This window comes from Rana temporaria, chromosome 8 (genome assembly GCF_905171775.1).
Source record: "Rana temporaria chromosome 8, aRanTem1.1, whole genome shotgun sequence".
NCBI classification, from domain to species: Eukaryota; Metazoa; Chordata; class Amphibia; order Anura; family Ranidae; genus Rana; species Rana temporaria.
This window is the reverse complement of record NC_053496.1, coordinates 184,704,575-184,720,140: the sequence shown is the minus strand read 5'-3', so window position 1 is coordinate 184,720,140 and position 15,566 is coordinate 184,704,575. Positions and strand designations below refer to the sequence as shown.

The following is a 15,566-nucleotide window of genomic DNA, read 5'->3' as shown; positions in this document are numbered from 1 at the left end:
TTGTGCCCAATCCATGGTGTCATTAGGAGGAATTGCGCCCCATTCCATGGTGTCATTAGGAGGAATTGTGCCCAATCCATGGTGTCATTAGGAGGAATTGTGCCCCAATCCATGGTGTCATTAGGAGGAATTGTGCCCCATCCATGGTGTCATTAGGAGGAATTGTGCCCCAATCCATGGTGTCATTAGGAGGAATTGCGCCCAATCCATGGTGTCATTAGGAGGAATTGTGCTCCAATCCATGGTGTCATTAGGAGGAATTGTGCCCCAATCCATGGTGTCATTAGGAGGAATTGTGCCCAATCCATGGTGTCATTAGGAGGAATTGTGCCCCAATCCATGGTGTCATTGGAAAGAATTTTGTCCCATTATTGGTGTCATTGGATGGAAATGTGCCCTATTGTTGATGTTGTTGGGAAAAATTGGTTTCAGTGGATGAAATTGTGCTCCAAGGGCCGGATAAAAGCAAGCAAAGGGCCGCATCTGGTCCCCGGCCCGCAGTTTGGAGACCACTGGTCAAGAATGGGACCAATTCTGTTTAATTTGTTTATAAATGATATAGAGGTTTGGAATAAATACTTCAATCTCGGTGTTTGCTGATGATACAAAGCCAAGCAGGGCAATAACTTCACAACAGGATTAAGTAACTCTACAAGAAGACCCCAATAAAACAGAAGGGCGGGCAGCTATATGGCAGATGAGGTTTAATATTGAAAAATGTAAAGTATTGCGCTCTGGAGTTCAAATATGAATGCAAAGTTCTCGCTAGGGGGAGAACCTTTAGGGGAATCGAGGATGAAAAATGATCTGGTGAGCCTAGCAGATCAGACTCGGCAGCCTCAGCGATCAAGGCTAGCAGACTATTCGCATTAAAAAGAGAACTTACTCCAGAGATAAAACTATAATTCTTCCACAATACAAAACTCTGGTTCAGCCGCATCTGGAGTCTTGTGTTCACCAGTCCTCCAGAGGAACGTCCTTGATATGGAGAGAATCCAGAGAAGGGCAACAAAGCTAATAAAGGGGCCGGAGGACCTCAGTTATGAGGAATGACTACAAATTTATTCTCCCTGGAGACAAGATGATTGAGAGGGGATATGATCGCAATATTACAATCTTTGAATTAGAACTTTAGGATTGGGAGAACAAAAAAAATACCAAAAATATTTTGTGGAACAAAAAAGGTTTTTCTTAGTTTCGGTTATACATTTTTGCAAATAAGTAATTTTTCTTCTTCACTGATGAGGCTGCAATGATAGTCCATGATGGGCACTGATAGGTGGCACCGATGAGCACCGATTTGTCTTCTCTAATGGGCAATGCTAAGCTGCACTGCTAATCAGGGCACTGGTGATTAGTGTAAACAAAGTACTGACAGCCTTGCCAAGTATTGGCTGTCCTTTCCTCGCACAGACACAGCGTGGGATGAAAGGAGTGCAGATAATGGGTAAGTTTGTTTACATGATTGATGATTAGACACAACCGATCACGTGGTAAAGGCCACTGTGATTGACCCTTCTCCACGATCTGTGAACAGCTGTGTACGAAGGATGCGCACCCCAGGGAGGGTGCATGGGAGACGGGGTTCTGGGAGGACGCAAGGGGTTCTTTAGTGTTAGTGCGGTAAGGATCCTTACTGTGGTTGTGTAAAGAGCACGCCCCTCCCAGTCCCTATTGGTTCCTGCTCTTCTGACAAGGCTGTGTGAATGTAGAAGTGATCTGGGAAGAGGACCAAAGGTTCTTTGATGGGGGGAAGAATCCCAGCTGGTTGGGACCTCCACAGAGAACATCTCCTCACTCATATCTACCTGATCCAGATGGAATCTTGATGGAAGTGAACTAACCCTCTCAGATCTATTGATGATGTTTTTCTATTTTTCCAGGACACGCCATGGAGAAACCCTCAATATATCATCTAGCGTTATCTCCAGATTATATAATGGAAGATGAGGACATCACAGGAGATTGTGGAGGAGAAAAGACAATGAGCTCCACTATGGATGGAGGACTTCACAGTGTGGATAGATCATGGAATCCCTCTGACTCCGAGCAACCTCGTACTGTGAGGGGTGGTGCCGGGATTCAGGTGGAATGTTGGGAAGACTTGAGCTCTGAATTAAGTCTTTCTAAACGTCAGAAATCTCAAACAGGCGAGAACTCGTATTCCTGTTCTGAGTGTGGGAAATGGTTTCTTCATAAATCAACATTCCTAAAGCATTACAGATCTCACACCGGGGAGAAGCCATTTTCCTGCTCTGAGTGCGGGAAGGGTTTTTCACAGAAGGCTCATCTTTCCAGACATCAGAGATTACACAAAGGGGAAAAGCCGTATGTCTGCCCTGAGTGTGGAAAACGTTGTGCACAGAAATCAGAACTTGAAACGCATCAAAGATCCCACACACGTTTAAAGCCGTATACCTGCCCTGAGTGCGGGAAAGGTTTTTCACACAAGTCCTATTTTTCCATACATCAGAAATTGCACACTGCTGAGAAGTTTTTCTGCCCAAAGTGTGGGAAAAGTTATACACAGAAATCAGAACTTGAGAAACATCAAAGATCCCATTTAGAAGAGAAGCCGTATTGCTGCCCCGTGTGCGAGAAATGTTTTTCACGCAGGTCCAGTCTTTACATACATGAAAGATTGCACACGGGAAAGAAGCCACATTCCTGTTCTGACTGCGGGAAATGTTTTTCACAGAAGACCCATCTTATCAGACATCAGAGATCGCACACGGGGGAGAAGCCGTATTCCTGCCCTGAATGCGGAAAACGTTTTTCACAGAAGTCCCATTTCAATGTACATCAGTTATACCACACGGGGGAAAAGCCATTTTCCTGCCTTCTGTGCGGGAAAAGTTATTCGCAGAAATCAGAACTTGTCAGACATCAAAAATCTCACACAGGGAAGAAGCCGTATTCCTGCCCTGAGTGAAATGTTATGCAAAGAAGTCTTATCTTGGAAAACATCGGAACCCACACAACCATCGATTAGTGTCCTGAATGTAGGAAATGTCTTCTATATGAATCAGGTGCCACTGCGAGAATCTCAGACATGTGTAAACCTCAGCACAATGATTTATAAAAATAAACCTTTCCATTACATATGCTTTTGTGTGTACTGATATATCGCAAAGAGCTTACATTGAGCCTATCTTAACCACTTAACCCCCGGACCATATTGCTGCCCAAAGACCAGAGCACTTTTTGCGATTCGGCACTGCGTCGCTTTAACTGACAATTGCGCGGTCGTGCGACGTGGCTCCCAAACAAAATTGGCGTCCTTTTTTTCCCACAAATAGAGCTTTCTTTTGGTGGTATTTGATCACCTCTGCGGTTTTTATTTTTTGCGCTATAAACAAAAATAGAGCTGCAGTTTTGAAAAAAATGCAATATGTTTTACTTTTTGCTATAATAAATATCCCCCAAAAATATATAAAAAAAAAATGTCTTCCTCAGTTTAGGCCGATACGTATTCTTCTACCTATTTTTGGTAAAAAAAAAATCGCAATAAGCGTTTATCGGTTGGTTTGCGCAAAATTTATAGCGTTTACAAAATAGGGGATAGTTTTATTGCATTTTTATTAATTATTTTTTTTTTTTACTACTAATGGCGGCGATCAGCGATTTTTTTCGTGACTGCGACATTATGGCGGGCAATTTTGACACATTTTTGGGACCATTGTCATTTTCACAGCAAAAAATGCATTTAAAATTGCACTGATTACTGTGAAAATGACAATTGCAGTTTGGGAGTTAACCACAAGGGGGCGCTGAAGGGGTTAAGTGTGACCTCATCTATGTTTCTAACTGTAGGGGGGTGTGGCTGTAGGTGTGACGTCATCGATTGTGATTCCCTATATAAGGGAACACACGATCGATGGCGGCGCCACAGTGACGAACGGGGAAGCTGTGTTTACACACAGTTTTCTCCGGGGACCGATTGTGGGTCCTGCGGCCGTAGTCACGGAGCTTCGGACCGGGTCGCGAGCATGCGCGCGTGACCCCAGCCGTGCCATTCTGCCGACGTAAATCGGCGTGAAGGGGTCCTTAAGTGGTTAAAGAAGACTGGCAACCAGCAACTGTTGAGTAGTGATGAGCCGAACACCCTACTCCCCCCCCCCCCCGGTTCGGTTCGCAGCAGAACGCGTGAACGGGTAAAAAATTAATTCGAACACGTGAACATCTTTAAAGTCTATGGGGACACGAACATGAAAAATCAAAAGTGCTAATTTTAAAGGTTAATATGCAAGTTATTGTCATAAAAAGTGTTTGGGGACCCGGGTCCTGCCCCAGAGGACATGTATCAATGCAAAACTGTTTTAAAAACCTATGTTTTTTCGGGAGCAGTGGTTTTAATAATGCTTAAAATGTGAAACAATAAAAGTGAAATATTCCTTTACATTTCGTACCTGCGCACGACGATGTACGTCCTATTTTTAAAGATTGATATCTCGGTAACGGCAGCAGCTGCTGCCACAACCGAGGTATCGATCTTTAGTGTGCGCGGTCTGGTAAACGATAACGGCGTTCTTCGCGGCGGATTCGCCGCGAGATCGCCGTTATCGGTGGCGGGAGAGGGGCCCCCCCTCCCGCCGCTCTCCCGCGCCATCCGCCGCTTACCGGAGCCGTCGGTAGCGGCGGAGGAGATCGGGACTGTTCGGCAGCTGTGTGGGGTTGCGAGTGAAGGAAAAATCTCCTTCGCCCGTCCCCATAGCTCTGCTGGGCGGAAGTGACGTCAAAACGTCAGTCCCGCCCAGCCTCTTAAAGAAACATTTTTTTTTTGTCATTTGAAAAAATGACAGTTTCAATTTTTTTTTTCTTGCATTTTAGTCTAATTATGAGATCTGAGGTCTTTTTGACCCCAGATCTCATATTTAAGAGGAACTGTCATGCTTTTTTCTATTATAAGGGATGTTTACATTCCTAATAGGAATAAAAGTGATCAATTTTTTTTTTTCAGTGTAAAAAGTAATAAAATAAATAAAAATAAATAAGAAAACCAAAAAAAAAATTTTTTAAATCGCCCCGTCCCGACGAGCTCGCGCGCAGAAGCGAACGCATACGCGAGTAGCGCCCGCATATGAAAACGGTGTTCAAACCACACAAGTGAGGTATAACCGCGATCGTTAGAGTGAGAGCAATAATTCTAGCCCTAGACCTCCTCTGTAGCTTAAAAAATGCAACCTGTAGAATTTTTTAAACGTCGCCTATCAAGATTTTTAAGGGTAAAAGTTTGACGCCATGCCACGAGCGGGCGCAATTTTTAAGCGTGACATGTTGGGTATCATTTTACTCGGCGTAACATTATCTTTCACAATATATAAAAAAATTGGGCAAAATTTATTGTTGTCTTATTTTTTAATTCAAAAAAGTGAATTTTTTCCAAAAAAAGTGCGCTTGTAAGACCGCTGCGCAAATACGGTGTGACAAAAAGTATTGCAATGACCACAATTTTATTCTCTAGGGTGTTAGAAAAAAATATATATAATGTTTTGGGGTTTTAAGTAATTTTCTAGCAGAAAAAACTGTTTTAGTCTTACAAACACCAAATCTGAAAAACACCTAAGGTCTGGAAGTGGCTATAGTATGCCTCTAAAGTAGCGCATGTTTCTCATGTTTAGAACTGTCCCTGCACGAAATGACATTTCTAAAGGGTGTTCTGCAGCTTTCAAATTTGCCGCGAACACCCCAAATTGTTCGCGGTTCGGCGAACAGCCAATGTCCTGAACATAAAGCTCATCCCTACTGTTGAGACAACATTTTGGTTAGAAGCATGTACTGTACAATATGGTGTGGGAGTCCGTATTGCACGAAGTACTGCGGTAAATGCAGGGGTTCAGAGTACGTAGAACACGTAGTGCGGGAGTGCATAACTATCTGAATACAGGAGTTTGTAAGGAAGTAGTGGGGGGGGGGGGGCACATAATGCACAGAGCACAAGGGTCAGGAGTTCAAAAGACACTGAGCGCAGGGATCAGGATTTCAAAACACAGAACACAGGGGTCAGGAGTTCATAACACACAGAGCACAGAGGTCAGGAGTTCAAAAAACAGAACACAGGGGTCAGGAGTTCAAAACACACACGGCGCAGGGGTCAGGAGTTCATAACACACAGGGGTCAGGTGTTCAAAAAACATTGCGCAGGGGTCAGGAGTTCAAAACACAGTGCGCAGGGGTCAGGAGTTCAAAATGCACAGAGAGCAGTGGTTAACAGTATATAACACACAAAGCGCAGGGGTCAGGAGTTCAAAACACACAGCACAGGGGTCAGGAGTTCATAATGCATAGAGCGCAGTTTATTAGCAGCTATTTTCTTTTCCATAGGATTACCTGCATCCTGTTAGCAGCTATTTTTTTTCTTTTCTTTTTTTGCGGATCTTCTGCATCCCGTTTGCAGCTATTTCCTTGTTTCAGCAGATCTCCTGTATTCTCTTAGCATGTATATCTCTTTTCAGCGGATCTTCTGCATCCTCTTAGCAGCTATTTCTATTTCCCCACAGATCTACTGCAAACAGGACACAGGAGATCCGCTGAAAAGAGATATAGATGCTAACAGAATACAGGAGATCTGCTGAAACAAGGAAATAGCTGCTAACAGGATGCAGGAGATCCGCTGAAAGAAAGAAATAGCTGTCAACAGGATGCAGGAGATCCGCTGAAAGAAAGAAATAGCTGTCAACAGGATGCAGGAGATCCGCTGAAAAAAAAGAACATAGATGCTAATAGACTGCAGGAGATTTGTGGAGAAATGGAAATAGCTGATAACATGATGCAGGTGATCTGCTGTAAAATTGAAATAGATGCTAACAGGATGCAGGAGATCCACAAAAAAAAGGAAATAAATGCTAATAGACTGCAGAAGATCTGTGGGGAAATAGAAATAGCTGCTAACAGGACACAGGAGATCCACTGAAAAGAGATATACATGCTAACAGGATGCAGGAGATCTGCTGAAAAAAGGAAATAGCTGCTAACAGGATGCAGGAGATCTGTGAGGAAATACCTGATAACAGGATGCAGGGAAGTCAGTGGAAAGGGAAATGGATGCTAACAGGATGCAGGAGATCTGCTGGGGAAAAAAGAAGTGTACATCCCGTGGATGGGTGGGGGAGGGGAGAAGATCTGACCTGAGGTGCCCACAGAGGGAGGTGTGGTGGACGTCCTATTAGCATCTATTTCATTTTTCAGCAGATCTCCTGCATCCTATTAGCGTCTATTTTCTTTTTATAGCGGCTCTCCTGCATCCTGTTAACATCTATTTCTTTTCTGTGTTTTTTTTTCAGCAGATCTCCTGCAGACTATTAGCATCTATTTCTTTTTTTCTGGTATATAAAGTGTACATCCTGTGGGGGAGGGGGAGGAGATGTGAGCGGAGGTGACCCCAGAGGGAGGTGACCCCAGAGGGAGGTGACCCCAGAGGGAGGTGCGTTGGATGTTCAGGTTTTACTCCAGAGTCCCCCTTTGGGCTCCAATCACCACTGAGACCTGAGATTGTATCTCCTATCAGATGTCTATAGGGGTGCAGATTTGTTAGTTCTATTATTCTATTGTTCAGCAGATCTCCTGCAGACTATTAGCATCTATTTCTTTTTTCTGGTATATAAAGTGTACATCCTGTGGATGGGAGGGGGAGGAGATGTGAGCGGAGGTGACCCCAGAGGGAGGTGACCCCAGATGGAGGTGACCCCAGAGGGAGGTGACCCCAGAGGGGGGTGTGTTGGATGTTTAGGTTTTACTCCAGAGTCCCTCTCTGGGCTCCAATCACCACTGAGACCTGAGATTGTATCTCCTATCAGATGTCTATAGGGGTGCAGATTTGTTAGTTCTATTATTCTATTGTTCAGCAGATCTCCTGCAGCCTATTAGCATCTATTACCTTTGCAGTTTTTTTTTTTAAAGCAGATCTCTTCCTATTGACATTTTTTTTTCCCCCTCTGAGCTCCACAAGATGGAGATATTGGGCCAGATTCACGTAGCTCAGCGGATCTTTAGATCCGCTCGATCTACGTGATTTAAGATCCGCTCCCGCAAGTTTGAGAGGCAAGTGGGTAATTCACAAACCACTTACCTCCAAACTTGCGGCGGCGGATCCTAAATCCCCCGGCGGAATTCAAATTCCGCGGCTAGGGGGAGTGTACTATTTAAATCAGGCGCGTTCCCGCGCCGATTTAAATGAGCATGCGCCGTCCGCGGAATTTCCCGGCGTGCATTGCTCCCACTGACGTCGCTAGGACGTCAGTGGTTTCGACGCTTACGTAAACGACGTCCATCCGTATTCGAGAACGACTTACGCAAACGACGTTAAAATTTTTTAATTCGACGCGGGAACGGCGGCTATACTTAACATTGGCTGCGCCTCATAGAAGCAGGGGTAAGTATACGCCGGGAAAGCCGCTACGGAAACATCGGGCCAGATTCACAAAGAGATACGATGGTGTATCTACAGATACACCATCGTATCTCTGACTTACACTGGTCCTATCTATGCGCCTGATTCATAGAATCAGATACGCATAGATAGGGCTTAGATCCGACAGTGTTACAATGTGTTACACTGTCGAATCTTATTTTCAATTTAAAAATGGCGCCGGGGGCGTTCCCGCTGATTTACCTTGAATAATATGTAAATCAGCGAGATACGCAAATTCACGAACGTACGCGGACCCGACGCAGTCTTCTTACGATGTTTCCGTAGCGGCGTACCCGTCGTATACTTACCCCTGCTTTTATCAGGCGCAGCCAATGTTAAGTATAGCCGGCGTTCCCGCGTCGAATTTGAATTTTTTAACGTCGTTTGCGTAAGTCGTTCTAGAATACGGATGGACGTCGTTTACGTAAGCGTCAAAACCACTGACGTCCTAGCGACGTCAGTGGGAGCAATGCACGCCGGGAAATTCCCCGGACGGCGCATGCGCATTTAAATCGGCGCGGGAACGCGCCTGATTTAAATAGTACACTCCCCCTAGCCGCGGAATTTGAATTCCGCCGGGGGATTTAGGATCCGCCGCCGCAAGTTTGGAGGTAAGTGGTTTGTGAATTAGCCACTTGCCTCTCAAACTTGCGGGAGCGGATCTTAAATCACGTAGATCGAGCGGATCTATAGATCCGCTGATCTACGTGAATCTGGCCCATCGTAAGAACACTGCGTCGGGTCCGCGTACGTTCGTGAATTCGCGTATCTCGCTGATTTACATATTATTCAACGTAAATCAGCGGGAACGCCCCCGGCGCCATTTTCAAATTGAAAATAAGATCCGACAGTGTAACACAGTGTAACACTGTCGGATCTCAGCCATATCTATGCGTATGTGATTCTATGAATCAGGCGCATAGATAAGACCAGTGTAAGTCAGAGATACGACGGTGTATCTGGAGATACACCGTCGTATCTCTTTGTGAATCTGGCCCATTACATCAACTCCATAGACAGGAAGTCTCTATGGAAGACAGGAAGTGATGTCAGGTACAGACAGGAAGTTCCGGGTGAGAGGGCGAGTCGGGAGGAAGTAGAGAGAAGACGTTGCTGGAAGAGGCCGAAAATGAGGTAATAGGATATTATCTTCTATTTACACACAGTAAGCCCCCTCGTCATGTCCGTCCTCTTCCTCCATAGTCACTTTTATCTCCAGCAGATGATGATACACACATATATAGTGTGGAAATGTAGAATAACCCCTTCAGGGTCAGAACATTCCCCCACTTACCGGGCCGGAACATTCTCTTCATTTTGGAGATGTGTCACCTTTCCCCCCAATCACCTTCTCACCTCATCAGTCTATACTAACGGATTATATGACTATTATTATCACACCTCCCAACCGTCCAGAGATTTGGATTAACTCCCAGTGTCCCACCAATCAGGGCTGAGTGCCCAGCACCAGAACACGTTCCCTCTCTGGACTTCATTAATTAGCCCAAAGGGGTGAAACACTGTTCCGTTCCCCCCTCTACGTGTCTTCCCTGCAGCTGTGCTTGTCACTGGCAGCTACAGGGGAAAACACTGTTTATGCCGGGGAGGGGGCGGGTACTAAAGGACAGCACAGGGCATAGGAAGGCGGGGCTATAATAGACTGTGATTGGATTTATACCTTGTGCAGGTACTAAATGCCTGCACAAGTAGTAGGGAGGCGGAGCTATGATTGCCTTTATACTAAGAAGGGGGTGGGGTAATAAAGGCCTGCACAGGTAGTAGGGAGGCGGAGCTATGATTGACTGCGATTGGCTTTATACTGGGAAGGGGGCGGGTACTAAAGGCCTGCACAGGTAGTAGGGAGGCGGAGCTATGACAGACTGCGATTGGCTTTATACCAAGGAGGTGGCGGGTACTAAAGGCCTGCACAGGTAGTAGGGAGGCGGAGCTCTGATTGGCTTTATACTGGGGAGGGGGCGGGTACTAAAGGCCTGCACAGGTAGTAGGGAGGCGGAGCTATGATTGACTGTGATTGGCTTTATACTGGGAAGGGGGCGGGTACTAAAGGCCTACACAGGTAGTAGGGAGGCGGAGCTATGATTGACTGTGATTGGCTTTATACTGGGAAGGGGTCGGGTACTAAAGGCCTGGCGGGTACTAAAGGCCTGCACAGGTAGTAGGGAGGCGGAGCTATGATTGACTGTGATTGGCTTTATACTGGGAAGGGGGCGGGTACTAAAGGCCTGCACAGGTAGTAGGGAGGCGGAGCTATGATTGACTGTGATTGGCTTTATACTGGGAAGGGGGCGGGTACTAAAGGCCTGCACAGGTAGTAGGGAGGCGGAGCTATGATTGACTGTGATTGGCTTTATACTGGGAAGGGGGCGGGTACTAAAGGCCTGCACAGGTAGTAGGGAGGCGGAGCTATGATTGACTGCGATTGGCTTTATACCAAGGAGGTGGCGGGTACTAAAGGCCTGCACAGGTAGTAGGGAGGCGGAGCTATGATTGACTGTGATTGGCTTTATACTGGGAAGGGGGCGGGTACTAAAGGCCTGCACAGGTAGTATGGAGGCGGAGCTATGATTGACTTTATGCTGGGAAGGGGACGGGTACTAAAGGCCTGCACAGGTAGTAGGTAGGCGAAGCTATGATTGACTGTGTTTGGCTTAATACCAAGGAGATGGCGGGTACTAAAGACCCGCACAGGGCAAAGGGAGGTGGGGCTTTAATTGACTGTGATTGGATTTTACTTGGGAGGGGGTGGGTACAAAAGGGCAGCTGGGCTATGATTGACTGTAATTGGCTTTATATCATGGAGGGGGTGGGTTCTAAAGGGCCGCACAGGGAGGCGGGGCTATGATTGACTGTGATTGGCTTTATACTTGGGAGGGGGTGGGTACAAAAGGGTAGCGGGGCTATGATTGACTGCAATTGGCTTTATACTGGGGAGGGGGCGGGTTCTAAAGACCCACACAGGAAGAAGGGAGGTGGGGCTATAATTGACTGTGATTGGCTTTTACTTGGGAGGGGGTGAGTACAAAAGGCCAGCGGTCCTATGATTGACTGTAATTGGCTTTATATCATGGAGGGGGTGGGTTCTAAAGACCCGCACAGGGAGGCGGGGCTTTGATTGACTGTGATTATTATTATTATTTAGGTACCTATATATCGCCGTCAATTTACGCAGCACTTTTACATATACATTGTACATTCACATCGGTCCCTACCCTCAAGAAGCTTACAATCTAAGGTATTGGCTTTATACTGGGGAGGAGGCGGATACTAAAGTCTGCCACAGGTAGTAGTGAGGTAGAGCTATGATTGGCTCTGTACTGGGGAGGGGGCAGGTACTAAAGTCTGGTATGGCAGTAGTGGGGTGGAGCTATAAGTCAACCATAGTCAAGCATAGCCCTCCTTCCTGTGCAGGCCTACTGGACCAGGGAATATGAGAAAGGGAAGAAGAGCTGGAGCTGCAATACCCGGAGTATTGTTCGGAGTTGAGGGGGAAGGAAAACCGAGATTAGCAGTGCAGAGGTGAGACAGATGGTCACATACCTTTGTACTCTGTGTCACTAATGACCTCTGACTTCTGCTTCACTTTGCACTGACCTTCTGAACTCTGTGTCACTACTCACGTCTGAATGCTATTGTAAGTGATTCAGAAGTCAGTAATAAGAGAGTTTAGAGGTCAGCAGTAAGTACTGAAGAGTTCAGAGGTCAGTAGTAAGTAATGGTGAGTTCAGAGGTTAGTAGTAACGAAGTTCAGAGGTCAGCAGTAAGTTATGCAGGGTTTAGAGGTTAGTAGTAAGTAATGGAGAGTTCCAAGGTCAGTAGTACATTATGGAGAGTTCAGAGGTCAGTAATAATATCGAAGAGTTCAGAGGTCAGTAGTATGTAATGGAGTGTTCAGAGGTCAGTAGTAAGTTTCAGAGAGTTCAGAGGTCAGTAGTAAAGAACGGAGAGTTCAGAGGTTAGTAGTAAGTTATGCAGGGTTTAGAGGTCAGTAAGGATGAGCTCCAGCATGTTTTCATAGTACACGTGCAGAGCCCACCAGGAAGTCTGCACGGCGCTGCGCTAATCACAGCCAGGGAGACATTTCCCGATCTCTGCAGCCGAGCACCGGGAAATGTTTCCCTGGCTGTGATTAGCACATTGCCGTGCAGACTTCCTGGCAGGCTCTGCACGTGTACTATGCGAACACGCTGGAGCTCATCCTTAGAGGTCAATAGTAAGTAATGAAGAGTTCCAAGATCAGTAGTACATTACGGAGAGTTCAGAGGTCAGTAGTATGTAATGGAGAGTTCAGAGGTCAGTAGTATGTATAGGAGAGTTCAGAAGTCAGTAGTATGTAATGGAGTGTTCAGAGGTCAGAAGTAAGTTATGGAGGGCTCAGGAGTCAGTAATATCGGAGAGGGCAGTAGTAAATGATGGAGAGTTCAGAGTCACTCTGAACTCGCAGCTCCTCCTCCCAATGTCCCTCCATCAGCTATTTTCCTTTTTGTTCCAATGCTCAAATGAATGAGTCAGGTGAGGAGGATTCTGGGAATGTAGTTTGATATTACTATTTGTGTTCATATCTAGAGTTTTCCTCCGTTGAAGTCTGGAGATCATATGACCATCACATTGCCTCCACCTCCCTCCCTGATAGAATAGAGAAATACAAAGAAGATTCTAGAAGTCACCAGAGAGATCATCGAGCTGCTGACAGGAGAGGTGAGCGGTGCCGGGAAGGATGTCATGATGGACAATCAGCCGCCCCTCACATCACCGGGTAAGAGGAGACTTTATTGTAAAGGAGAGAGCAGTACGGAGGCTCCACCTAGATCCCCCATGATCTGATAAACACATAGAAACAATGTATTCAGTCAGTGTGTGTGTTTCCTACAGATGGATCCAGTAATGGGAACCCCCCAGAGAGATGTCCCCGTCCTCTGTATTCCCGGGATTCCCCACAGGAAGGTCACACCATCCCCCACCATCATCAGGTAGATGAGTAGCAATTATTGGTAGTTATGATTTATACACAAGCATGTTTGTTACTATAAATGTTTTGCGATGCATTCCAGAGTGGAAACCTCAGACATGATAATATTGTTCCTAAAGAAGAGTATAAAGAGGAGGATGAGGAGTATGGTGTGATGAAGGGGTTTTCAGGAGGACTAATGGATGTCATAAGGGAGCCACCTAATACCAGGAACCCACCAGCGAGATGTCCCCGTCCTCTGTATTCCCGGGATTCCACACAGGAAGGTCACACCATCCCCCACCATCATCAGGTAGATGAGGAACAATCACTGATGGTATCATTAGTATCTGTACATTATCTGCATTGATGTCATTTTTATTCTATATTCAGAGTGGAAACCTGAGAGATCCTAAAGTTGAGGTTAGAGAAGAGATTAAGATGGATGAGGATGGGGTGATGGAGGAGTTTCCAAAAGGACACAACGATCTGTACAAGGACACCATGGAGGAGTCATCCAGCTATAGAAACCCACCAGAGAGATGTCCCCGTCCTCTGTATTCCCGGGATTCCACACAGGAAGGTCACACCATCCCCCACCATCATCAGGTAGATGTTTGAAAACTATTGTTGGTTATGATTTATACACAATCATGTTTGTTACAATGAATGTTTTATACTATGTTGCAGAGTGGAAACCTCGGGGATGATAATATTGATGTTAAAGAAGAACTTAAAAAAGAGAATGAGGAGTATGGAGTGATGAAGTTTTCAGAAGGACACAACGATATGATAGAGCCACCTAATACCAGGAACCCACCAGAGAGATGTCCTCGTCCTCTGTATTCCCGGGATTCCACACAGGAAGGTCACTCCATCCCTCACTGTTGCAAGGTTGGTGGGACAGAGCATCTAGAATATTTATGGAGATGATGTGTAGATGTTATTATGTGATGTCACAATATTAAAGCTCTTATTTTACAGATGATATTCTCTCTCATTTTATTGGTTTAGAGTGGAGATCCAATCGATATAGAATTTGAGGTGAAATCAGAAGAAGAAGAGACGTATGTGAGGGATGATCAGCAGTCTATGGAGGAGGATGGAATAACGGGGACATTTATAGAGGAGGACACTCCTACAGAGATCAGCACAGGTGGGTCATTAACACTAAATCCATTCCTCCACCCATACTGCTCACTGATTGGTCCAGAGTAGGGTGGGGACTGTGGGTGATATCAGCCTGTGTCACGATCAGGGGTCAGGCTCGAAGACCAATTGCTACAGCAGTTGCAGGACTACCATTGACCAGCAAGATAGGTACACAGGCCTGGCAGATGACACAGGCTCACCTGAGGTGCGGAGTCTAAGTAAAAAAGCCAAAAGGTCGGTAACGAGTATTTGCAGGTTGGGATCAGGCAGAATCGTAGTCGAGGAACAAGCCAAGGGTCGATAATGAGCAGTAGAAAATATGGACGGCAGCAGGGAAGACAGGAGCGAGATACAGGCTGGAGATATCACAATATTCTGGTAAGGAGGAAGTGCAGAGACATGGCTTATATCAGGAAGTTCGTGGGAGGAGCAAATAGTTCAAGGTTCAGCTGAAATCAAGGTACAAGGCAGGGTTGTCACAGGCATATTATACACCCACCCCCCCCCCCCCCCCCCAGTACGAAATTTAAAGGAATATTTCACTTTTATTGTTTCACTTAAAGCATTATTAAAATCACTGCTCCCGAAAAAAATGCAGTTTTGAAAACTTTTTTTTTTGCATTGATACATGTCCCCTGGGGCAGGACCCGGGTCCCCAAACACTTTTTATGACGATAACTTGCATATAATCCTTCAAAATTAGCACTTTTGATTTCTCCTATAGACTTCTAAAGGGTGTTTGAATTTGCTGCAAACATCCCAAATTGTTCGCTATTCGGGGAACACCCAAAGTTCGAGTCGAACTTATGTTCGACTTGAACATCTGGCTCATCCCTACTCCTGACTCTGCTCTCTCCCCTATACCCACTGCTATATATACACATAATATGTATTTTCTTTTGTTACACCCATTTCCTACCAGCTGGACTCTTTATATCGGATGATACGATTGGAGCACAGACTTTTACATGTTGATAATAATGTGATAACATCTTCAAACTTTGAAATCTTAAACAGAAAGTGATAATGAGGGAGGAG

The 15,566-nt window shown here is 45.6% G+C and overlaps 2 protein-coding genes across 2 annotated transcripts in view; both read left to right on the top strand.

Annotated features, from left to right (window-relative positions):
- Window positions 1-15,566, top strand: part of LOC120909614 (zinc finger protein OZF-like) — a 713,034-nt gene that overhangs the window by 389,111 nt on the left and 308,357 nt on the right. The gene's annotated exons all lie outside the window — the stretch shown is intronic.
- On the top strand, window positions 1,694-3,102 carry LOC120909640 (zinc finger protein 2-like). Its single transcript, XM_040321403.1, has one exon. The coding sequence runs from the start codon at window positions 1,892-1,894 to the stop codon at window positions 2,930-2,932; it is 1,041 nt and encodes a 346-aa protein (XP_040177337.1). The 5' UTR covers window positions 1,694-1,891; the 3' UTR covers window positions 2,933-3,102.

What these genes read in the sequence shown, in the direction of transcription:
- LOC120909640 (XM_040321403.1), top strand. Translation starts at nt 1,892, where the DNA reads ATGGAGAAACCCTCAATATATCATCTAGCGTTATCTCCAGATTATATA.